The sequence below is a fragment of the Pseudorca crassidens genome, chromosome 5 (assembly GCF_039906515.1).
Source record: "Pseudorca crassidens isolate mPseCra1 chromosome 5, mPseCra1.hap1, whole genome shotgun sequence".
Lineage (NCBI taxonomy): Eukaryota > Metazoa > Chordata > Mammalia > Artiodactyla > Delphinidae > Pseudorca > Pseudorca crassidens.
The window spans coordinates 135053538-135065378 of NC_090300.1; the positions used below are offsets into that span (position 1 = coordinate 135053538).

At 36.8% G+C, this 11841-nt stretch overlaps 2 protein-coding genes and 1 pseudogene across 2 annotated transcripts; all 3 read left to right on the forward strand.

Annotated features, from left to right (window-relative positions):
• Nucleotides 1-100: 100 nt before the first annotated feature.
• LOC137224329 (keratin-associated protein 13-1-like) lies at nt 101-667 on the forward strand (the record flags this gene model as incomplete). The annotated part of the gene is made up of 1 exon (XM_067737177.1): nt 101-667. A coding segment is annotated over one exon (567 nt), but the record flags the coding sequence as incomplete, so codon positions are not given.
• A 4342-nt stretch (nt 668-5009) lies between these two features.
• On the forward strand, nt 5010-5513 carry LOC137224569 (keratin-associated protein 13-1-like; annotated as a pseudogene).
• Nucleotides 5514-11049: 5536 nt separating this feature from the next.
• Nucleotides 11050-11228, forward strand: KRTAP23-1 (keratin associated protein 23-1). Its single transcript, XM_067737178.1, is given in 2 exon segments — nt 11050-11161; nt 11164-11228. Coding segments are annotated over 2 exon segments (177 nt in total).
• Nucleotides 11229-11841: the final 613 nt, after the last annotated feature.

Below are 11841 nucleotides of genomic sequence, written 5' to 3' on the forward strand. Positions count from 1 at the left end.
GTAAGCAAATGAGTGGGCTCAAATATGGAAAGATGTTACTGTAAGGTGCCACACCCATTACTGTGAATATATAAATATCACAGTCCAGGAGTAACATTCAAACTCAGAATCTTCTCACTGTAATTCAGCTGAACTCACATCTCCTGTCAATATGTCCTACAACCGCTGCTCTGGAAAATTCTCTCTCTTCCTTGGGGACCACCTGTGCTATTCAGGCTCCTCCTGTGGCTCTTCTTATCCAGCAACCTGGTCTACTGGTACTGGTACTGTCTCCTGCTCTCCTACTACCTGCCAGCTGGGCTCCTCTCTCTACAGTGGTTGTCAGGAGACCTGCTGTAAACCCACTAGGTATCAGACATTCTATGTGCTGTCTAGACCTAGCCAGATATCCTGCTACCACTCAAGAACCTCCACACTCTGCAGGCCCTCTCAGACAACTTATTCTAGGTCTCTAGGCTTTGGGTCCAGCAACAGCTGCTCCCTGGGCTATGGATCTGGAAGCTCCTACTTACCAGGCTGTGGTTCCAGTAGCTTCAGACCCGTGGCTTACAGAGTCCGTGGTTTCCCTTCTCTAAACTATGGATCTAGATTCTGCTACCCATCCTACTTCACTTCTGGGAACTTCCAGTCTTGTTACAGACCAACCTGTGGATCTGGCTCCTACTGATCATCGTACATAATTTTTAATCTTGTCCAATGTCTTCAATGACTCTATTCATAACCTTTATTGTTTTCATCATCTACAGGAAGAATTACCCTCTTATTTCTAATTATCAAATTGTCACCTTATCTCTGGTCCTGAACGTTGGCTGACAAACTTTATCTAACAATTTTTATTATTAAAGTACTAACTCAAAATAAAGTCTAAAGTCTGCATTGCAGATAGAATTGACATTGTATTTTCTTCCAAAATTGTGTGAAAAGTCATTATAATCTAATAAATTAATTGATTCTGATATCCAGCTATGTTTATTATTGTTAGTTGTTTATTATTATTGTTTATGTGATTGTAATAGATAAAAGTGTTTATTGACTAGGGTTTGATTGTGATAGATAAAAAAGATAATATGAAAAGATCAGGGCTTCCCTGGTGGCGCAGTTGTTGAGAGTCCACCTGCCGATGCAGGGGACACGGGTTCGTGCCCCGGTCTGGGAAGATCCCACATGCTGCGGAGCGGCTGGGACCGTGAGCCATGGCCGCTGAAACTGCATGTCCAGAGCCTGTGTTCCACAACGGGAGAGGCCACAACAGTGAGAGGCCCGCGCACCGCAAAAAAAAGAAAAAGATCAATATGCACATGGGAATAGGTTCTGAAATCCTACAAAGTTGGGGATTTGAACAAATTTTAGAGGACCTCAGATATTTTTCTTACTCAGACTATAACTGGTGGAAGAGTATTGTTTGAATAGAATATCTCAGAATCAGAAATTAGATTGATTCCCTTGTAGGATGTGGATCCTCACATAGATACAGTTATAGATATAGTTTTATATAGCTATAATTACCAATGAATATATAGCTATAAATGAATATGTAAATATAGATGAATATATAGGTGATACAGTTATAGTTTGATATCCAAGGAAAATTTATCAGACTTCAAGAAGTTAAGAAATTATTAAAACCAAAATATGTGTTATGTGGTATAAACAGACTTACAAGGGATTCAGTAAATAGAAAGGTAAGACATAGATCTTATAATAACTATAATCCATATGCTTAAGAAATAGAGATAGAAAATTTTGGCAGAACATTGAAACATATTAAAAGAATCAAGTAGAAATTCTAATATTAAAAAATGCAATAAATTAAATGTAGAATTGGTTACAATTGGATTAAAAATAAATTAGACATAGCTGAAGAAACTATTAGAGATTGTTCAGAAGAGTATGTTCAAACTAAAAAGTTAAGAAAGCATAAAAATATTGAACAGCATTCCAGAGCATATGGAACATGGAGAATATGGAAAGGTCTAAAAATTTCAACTGGAGTCCTAAAACAAGTTGTGTGTGTATGTATACATATATATATATATATATATATATATACACACACACACACACACACAGACACATGTATATATACATATATATAAATATATATATACACGTTCATATTCAATGAAAAATTAACAGCCATTGACAAGTCAAGACATCACCAAATCTAAGAGACGAAGCATAGAATAGAAACAGATCCAGAGAGAATTTTCCAAATAGAGGAAAATCAATTCACAAATTCAAGAAATGTTACAAATCCCATGTATGACAAATATGAAGAAAGGCCCACACCTAGGCACAATGGAGTCAAACTGATGAACAAGAAAAAGAAAAAAAAATGTAAAACAACCTATGGGGAAAAAATCAAGTTACCTTCAAAAAAAAGCAACAATAGGGCTTTCCTGGTGGCGCAGTGGTTTAGAGTCCGCCTGCCGATGCAGGGCACACAGGTTCGTGCCCCGGTCTGGGAAGATCCCACATGCCACGGAGTGTCTGGAGCCTATGCTCCACAACGGGAGAGGCCACAACAGTGAGAGGCCTGTGTACCACAAAAACAACAACAACAACAATAAAATTGACAACTGAACTCTAAACATATAGAAAGGGGAAGGTAGGAAAAAAATTAAATAGCCTCAAATTTGTGAAGAAAGAACAATTTAAAACTAGAATACATCACTAGTGAGTATCTGTTTCAAAAAGGAAATAGAAATACAGATATTTTCAGACAATTGAAAACTTCGAGAACTTGTCACTAGCCTTCCAGCACAAAATATATAGATAAAAGTTATACATAGTCAAAAGCAAAATGATCCTAGCCTATAGCAAAAAAATGTAGGAAAGAATAAAGAGTAAATAAAAAATATATATTGGGTACATTTAAGCAAATATTGCCTGTAAAAACATGGGGACCAATATTTATCAATATGCATAAGCATACATAAAATGAAAATACTAACATAATAATACATGAATTGGTGTAAGGATAAATGGCCTTAAGATTTCTCACATTCTTGCATTGTACAGAAAACAGTAAAAATATGAATTTATATTAACAAATCAACAAATCGGCTGTGATCCCTAAGGCAGCACTGCCTAAGAGAATTTTCTTTGATGCTGAAAATATTTTTTATCTGCAATTTCCAATATTTGGTATCCATTAGCCACACGTTATCTGTTGTGCACTTGAAATGTGATGAATATGACTGAGGAACTGAATTTTAATTTAATTTAATTTAATGTATGCAAATTGAATTTGATATATGTGGCTAGTGCCTACTCTATTGGATGGTGTGGTCTTAGTGTAACATTTAAATAACTAATGAAGTAATATGTATCCTCCTGGTAGTCCGACAGATTGATTGTTAAGAAATATCTTGATTAATATACAATAAACTTCTTAACATATAGCAAACTTTGAAATTAATAAAGTAGAACTAGCATTTTTGTTTCTTTTGCCAGATATATCTTTTCTGTTTCCTTTTCTGTTTCCTCATATTTAAGAAAATCTCTTTTATGTAGAAAATAGTTTTGATTTTCATTCCAGTCTGATATTCTAAGTCTTTTATATGGACTATTTGTCATATTATATTTAACTTAATTATTGATACAGTCAGATTTCTACCTTCATATTTACTATTTTATTGTTATTTAATCCATCTTTTATGTTTCTTTTTGTCTCCTTTCATGCATTTGAGGAGTAATAAAATGGTTTAATGCTATAATTTTACTCTTTTGTTATTTTTTCCAGGCTTTTAATTTTTAAGCAAAATCTTAGATTTTAATGATCATTCTTAATTTATTACTGTTTACTTCTTCTTATATATTAAGAACCACTTAATTAGTGCTGTGTACAATGTGTATTTAGACATAATTTACTCATATTTCAGTCTTCTTTTCCCCTCCTGCAATTCCAAATTTCCCCCTGAGATTATTGTCTTTTTAATTTGAGAAAATTCTTCAATATTCATTTTAGTTCAGGTTTACCTGTTATGGAAAGCTCTATAAAAAGAAGATATTTGGATATTTTACAGTGGAAAAATAATCTTAAAGGAATAGAGTAGATAAAAAGTATGTTTTAAAGTGAAAAAGAAAATCATATGAAAGAATCTGAAGGTAGAAATGTTCAGAAGGTATTACTTGGGAGTTGTTCTAGAGAAGAAAGACCTCTAGAAAATTTTAAATATAGATGACAAAAGGGACAATATATATATGAAAAGCCATAAACTATACTCATATTGAACTTTTTAATTTAAACTACAGAGAAAGAAAACCCCATAAAGTCACTACTTATCTCCAATTGACTCTAAAATATTTGACTCTGAGTCATTTCACATGTGCACATGTTGGCATCCCCTGAGTTTCTGCTTCAAAGTAGACTTCTTTAGTCATTTTTGCCTCTAAACATTTGTTCTGGTTTATCTCTGTAATCCACCATATTTCTTATTCAGTTTATCTGATCTATTTTCTCTTTCTAAAGAATTTGAGAAGCAATTTTATAATAAAATATATAAAAATAATTTTAGGCAATGAAATAAAGTTAGGGAAAGAAAATCATTGGTGGCAAATAGGGTACCTTTATTCCACTGACAAAAAAAAATTACTTCATCTTAATCTCTTCCCTTAGAGGTAAGAAGCCTCCAGCCAATATACAGTCAAATGAACAAAGAATCTTGGCCAGCGAGAAGAGTAGGGGATTTTCTGGTCATGATGAGATGGCATCAAAGACATGTAGTCATAGAATTTCTGACTTTGGAACAGGTCATTAGCTTAGTGCTTTAACAACATGGTGAATTCACCCATGAATATGAGATGAAAGGAATTTTTCATCTGCAATTACAGAAGATATTATTGAATTACACATACAGAGATGAGAGATTACAAGCATGAGAAAGGTGACTGTGTAGAATGCCACACCCATGGCTAAGAGTATAAAAACACCCCAGTCCAGGAGGTGACATTAAACCTCAGAATCTTCTCATTGTCACTCATTGGAACTCACATCTCTTGTCAACATGTCCTACTATCACTGCTCAGGAAACTTCTCCTCCCGCTCCCTTGGGGACCACCTGTGCTACTCAGGCTCCTCCTGTGGCTCTTCCTACCCCAGCAACCTGGTCTACAGCACTGACCGCTGCTCTCCCAGCTCCTGCCGTCTGGGCTCCTCTCTCCAGAGTGGCTGCTATGAGCCCATCAGGTGCCTTACAACCTGTGTGCTATCCAGTCCCTGCCAGACATTCTGCTACCGCCCAAGGACCTGCATGCTCTACAGTCCTTGCTGGACAGCTTATCCCGGGTCTCTGGGCTCTTGGTCCAGCAGAAGCTTCTCCCTGGGCTATGGATCCAGAAGCTGCTACACACTGGGCTTTGGATCCCATGGCTTCAGACCCCTGGGTTATGAAGTCTATGCCTTCGCTTAGTTGAGCCATAGATCTGGGTTCTGCCGTCCATCCTACTTTGCCTCTAGGAGTTGCCAATCACTGTGTTACAGACCAATCTGTGGATCTGCCTTCTATTGATCAGCTTGTGGAACATTCAGATGTGAGCAATGTGTCCAACCTCTATACAGAGCTTCTATCATCTTCATGATCTTCGGGAATATCACCTGTTCTTCATCTTTTTTCCATTCGTAAAATACTGACCAAAAAACTGTCTGCCACATATACTGAACTTAATGATTAATTTTATGGAATAAATTAACGGAATTAGTAAAATGAATGAAATATATTACTAAATCAATTAATGAAATTCATGTTAACAAACAATGAATTAATGTTAATAAATTAATGGGATCATTGTTCATGAATTTTATTCACAAAATGGATAAAAATCTAAATGAATATAATCTAATAAACTCATTCAATCTGGCTTGCAAATATGCTACTAATTTTATTGTTAGTTTTAACTAGTTAAGTGGGGTTTTTTTCCTTTTGCTTTTTTTGGAGGCTGTTTTTGAGTTAACGTTTACTATACCTCTAGAAGCAAACTTTGAAAAACTAATATTGAGAGATTTGAACTAATTTATTTCAGGGTTTAAACATTTTCTTCTTCAAAACTTCTGTTTTCTGAAATCCTTACATTGCATGTATAAACTTCACGTGAATAATAATCTCAGGAGTGGCATAGAGCACATTTTCTTCAAAGAATATGGGGCCTTGATGTTTGCTGACTGAAGGAGAAAAGCAAGCAATTTGGAAAATACAACTGAATGGGGAAAAATTTTAGGTTATATGAAAAGTTTTGTACATTAGTTTAGAGAGCTTTCTTTGATTCAGTCAATGTTGGGTGGCAAAAAAACCATATCCCTTCATCTCATTGAGTATCTTTGTATGTAATTGATTTCTTCACAGGTGTAAAGAGGAAACCAATTATATTTGGTGAGAATTAATTAGGTTCATGAGGTGTAGATTTTCACCTATTGTATCCAAGATCCAAATTAAACATGGCTGGAAAAACAAGGCTTTCAAACCATCAGAAGTCGCTATTTCATTCATATTGCAACACACGTTTACACACTCCTTGTTTTTATGTTTTATGTTGCAATTCTGACATTTTATAGGTCACATATTTCAGAAAACAGCATAGTGCTAGTATAGATAACATATTGATAAGGTCTAAAGAAAATAGCCAAAAGACAGTATCTTTATACAGAGATAAAGAACAAGGTTCAAAGAATTTTCCTATTCATCATTTTTCAGATCACTATAAGAATTATGAGAAACACACATTTTATGAACTAGTTAATTTACACAGAAGGAAATGAAGACTCAAAGCAGATTACAATAAAACCAGTCTTACAATAAAACCAAATAAAACCATCTATCTATATGATAGATGAGGACTAATATAAGAAGTGAAGACGCAAGCAACATGGGAGAGAATAAAGAGAATTCTGAGAAGGTGAAATAAAATGATCAAAGCAGAGAGGTACAAAGGTACTTGTGTTCAGGAAATTATTGAAAATCAAGTTACAATTTGTATGGATTAGTAATGGAAAATCAGCTAGAGAGGTATAATTGGTCTCTTTCACTTCATTGTTTTGGATATCTTGAGTTTTGGATCACATTAATCTTAGGATTCATCTTCTCTTATTCATACTGTTAAAATAGCTTTCTGCCTGCTCATTTTCATTTTATTTTCTACTTATTTAAACATTTTAAAATACTTTATAAAATAAAACTTTTGTCAAATATTATGTAAAATAGTATGTCATTATATTTCCTTATTTTATATATATTCATATTAAATATATAAAATAATATAAAAAATATAAAAAATATAACAAACAGTTAAATCTCTTAAATCCCCAACTACAAATAAAGTAGCAGAGCATCTGGTAGGCTTTTTGGGGTTCTGGAACAAACATACTCCCCAAGTAGAAGTACCTCTCTGGCCTAATACAAATCTTCCTTTAGATCAGGAGCAGGAAAAGATTCTGTAGGTCTAGTCTCAGATGCAAGCAACCCTACTGGTTGGGTCAAACAATCTGGCAGACCATATGGTGTTGGTGGCATCTGTGGTATTGAAAAAAATAAAAATACAATAAAACTGCAATGTGAAGTTTACAGCACACCTCAGTGGGAAAATCACAATGCAGGCAAATAAAGTTGTAGAACAAGGTCTTATAATCTGTAGTTGAAAATTAACATATCTTTGGATAATCAGATCCTTGGAAACTACTTGGACCTGGTAGAGGTACAAAACTTGACTGTGGGACAAGTGATCATGCATCTGTAGCTTCCATCGTGAGCTGCGTTCTGTTGAAACTTCCAAGTCATGAAGTCAGGTGGACTCAGTAGCAATCCATTGTAAGACAGAAATAGCTCATAGAGGAATGAACACTAGCAGAACAAGAAAGCAGGCTCCATGAGCAGAAGCCCAGACCTCCATGTCACCGACCAGCACTGCACCACCACCTCTTTCTCAGATCACATATGTGGTCACATTTGGTGCCTCAAATGACCAGCTGAAGGAGGAAGGGAAAAGCCCAAGCAAGGCTTGCAGATGGATTGGCTCATTGCATGGATGCCTTTAAACACCATGATGAGAAAAATATGCTTTCTCTATGTGTAGAATCATATGTCTAGCACCTGGTTATCCACTTTGTATAAAAGAGAAAAGTGGTCCCAGTTGATGATACATCTAGATTCCTGGACAGTTGCAATTGACCTGAGCAGCTAGTTAAAAACCTGGAAGGGAGAATATATAATATTCAGACAATAAAATCTGGTATAGAGACATATGGATAGATATATGCAAGTTGGTCCAAAGTGTCAAGATCTTTGTATTTCTTCTCAATGCCCACCAGAATGCATCTATCATGGAAGAGGAACTAAAAAATCAAGTTGACAAAATGACTGTCAGTCGAGCTAGCTTGCCTTTGCCAGAAGTCCTCACCATGCTGGCAAGATGAGCATGTGAATAAGTGACCAAAGAGGCTATGAATGGGTCCAACAGCATAAGCTCCCACTTACAAATCTGATATAATTAATGCCACTACAAATGTCCAATCTGTCAGCAATGGAGGCTAATGCTAAACTCCCAGTATGGCACTATTCCTCAAGGAAGCCAACCGGTCACTTGGTTGCAAGTTAACATGGCCCCCTTGTGCCCTGAAAGGATCAGTGGTTCATCCTCAAACACATAACTACCTATTCAGAGTAAGCCTCTGCTTTTTGTGCTTATCTCAGCAGCAATATTATTCAGGAGCTGATGAAAAACTTGATCCACCAGCATGGAATTCCTCACAAGGCAGCATCTAATCAGGAAATCCACTTCATAGTAGAGACAGCAAGAAATGGGATCCACAAGTTATATCAAAAACCACAGGACCCTGAAGCTGTCTGCCTGATAGTGCATTAAATAGCCCCACTGACGGCAAAGCTGAAGTTTGCTTGGAGCATGGAAGCAATGTCCTCAAAGATTGGGTCCCAAATATCCACTTACTGTCATCCCCAATGACCCGTTTAAGAACTTTGTGCTTCCTATTTCTGCAACTGGAATTTCCAAGGATAGAAGACCTGTTCCCAAAGATAAACTTTCTAACGGACATACCAAGGGTCTCACTGAACTACAATTATGACTGCTGGCTGAGCACTTCGAGTTCCTTGTTTCAGGTACCAGCAAGCAAAAAAAAAAGAGTTACCATCTAATCCAAGGGTAGATGATCCTGTTTAGTAGAAAATAGTAGGGTTACTGTTACACAGTGAAGGTAAGAGGGAGTATGTGTGGAGCTCAGTCGATCTACTTGGATGGCCCTTGAAAATTCCCGCCCAATTGATGTGATTTGTCATATGCAGTAACTATAGCAAGAAAAGGGTATGATTATCAGTGTTCATACTTCTTAGGAAAGGGCATAGGTAATACCACCAAGAAATCCACTGAGACCAATAGAAGTGGTAGCTGAGGGTGAAGCAAATTTCTAATGGATTGTGAAGGAGGGAAATAATGAGTATCCATCTCAGCTCCAAGATCAAATGCAGTGACAGAGTGCGTTTCATCCCACCCAGTCACTCTTGAACATTTCCCCTCAGGAAGAGAGGCCAACCAGAGCTACGGAGAATCTCTCTCCTGATAAGTTGACCCTCAAGGTGAAAATGGTGGACTGTGACAGGTACAGATCTGCACTGGAACTCACTTCACATCACTTCAAAAAAGGAATAGCTATCCAGATGTGACAAGTGAGGTTAGTTGACAGCCTTTCTCTGTTGGCTTCCTTGGAATCTGCCTCGGATTTCAAGCCAAAGTCAGGTTTTTCTCATGGCAGCCCCTTGTCAATGACTGAACAAGGTGGTATAATGGCTTTTTTTTCTTTCACAAGTGTTACTCTCTTACAAACTTTTTGTTCTTCCATTCCTGTCTCAGTGTCTGCTTCCTGGAGAATCCAACTAGCAAATATTCTATTCTTTCTTGAAACTTAATGTTTCCTTTTAAGATTATTTTCCTTCATCCTAAAGAATTTCTGTGTTTATTTCAGTGCAAGTTTATCTGATATAATTAGCCCACTGGAAATTAGCACTCAGCTATTATATTATACAACAGAAAAAATAAAATGGAGAACAGGGGTGACAAAGGGAAAATATTTTATATTTTTGAAAGAAATTACAGAAAAGGAACTGACTTTGAAAAATGCACAAAAATCATTCACAGTATGAGCAGAGAAAAGCCTGAGTTGTTCTAGGATGCAGAACCCAGGTTCTTTTAAAATTTTTATGAGGTAAATAAAAATATATGAAAATATATAAATTATATTCATTTTTGAAGTGTTTTTTTGTAATGGCATTTAGATCCATAGTCTCAAAGCAAGTAGAAGAGATACCTGAAATCCCTGTCTCTTCATCCCTTTTCCCAGTTTCTCAAACTACCATCATTATCCCCACTCCCTCTTCACATGCCACAAATCAGTTTCTTCCTGTGGTTCCATCTTAATTCAGTCTTCTGGAGTAACTTTGTCTTTAAATGTTTGCCTGATTCCTTTCTGTTTCTAACCATTTCTCATTATGTGTTATTTTTCTTCCCTCCATTGGATATGAGGAGCACTGTATAATAATATGTGATAGATGGAAAATAAATTTGAAGAATGTGAATCAGTAGTGACAAGTAGAATCAATCATTAGAAGCATCCTTATAAAAGACAAAGTTATGCCACTGATCACTTGACATGGTAGAAAAGTGACAGAAGAAATCCCAGAGCAAAGCAGGAGTAGATATACATGGAGTCATGGCCAGGAAGTAAAAAATGGGCTTTCCTGTCCTTAATAGGATGAAGATAACTGACAAATTGTCCTAGAATTTCTGTACAGGAATGGTCATTGGCTTTGTGTTATAAAAAATCATGGCACCAGTAAATAGAATAAGTAGGAAACTAGTCAACTGCAATTACAGAGACGATTAATGAATTACACACATGCAGAAGAGGAGTGAAAAATGTGAGAGGATTGCACCAGTACTGTGCCAAACCATTGACAAGAGTATATAATTACCCAGTCCACAAGATGACCTTAGACCTCAGAATATTCTCAGTGTATTTCTGCTGAACTCATATCTCCCGTCAAGATGTCCTACAATTGCTGCTCTGGAAACTTCTCCTCCCACTCCCTTGGGGGTTACCAGTGCTAGCCAGGCTTCTCCCGTGGCTCCTTCTACCCCAGCAACCTGGTCTACAGCACTGACCTCTACTCTCCCAACACCTGCCAGCTGGACTCCTCTCTTTACAGTCAGGAGACCTGCTGTGAGCCCACCAGGTGCCAGACATCCTGTGTGGTGTCCAGTCACTGCCAGACATCCTGCTACCACCCAAGGACCTCCACACTCTGCTGGAAAACTTACCCTGGGTCTCTGGGATTTAGGTTCAGCAGCTGCAACTTCCTGAGCTCTGGATCTGGAAACTGCTACTCATTGGGTTGTGGATCCAATGGCTTTAGACCCAGGGTTCCCTCTGTTAGTAGCTCTCCTCCATTCCATTTGTAACATTGCTGGGCTTTCTCCATTGGATATATCTGCATTAATATTTAATACTTGGAAATTAATTTTGGAGAAAAAAATGAATAGTCACAAGTAGTTTCAATCTTTAGAAGGCTTTTTAGAAGGCCAAAGCTATGCCTCTAACCAAATAAAAAAGGAAGATGGTACCATTTTGATCTCCATCCTTAGAAGGAATGCATACCCCAGCAAAGCCAGACTCAGATACACATGCAGCGTATACCAGGAAGGAGGGACATTCTTGGCTGTGATGGGATGGTCATTAATATAAAACGGTCATGCCATTTGTGACATGACTAGCTTATTGGCTTTGTGTTGTAACCAAAACTATTATAGCACCCATAAATACAATGTGTAGGGAACTAT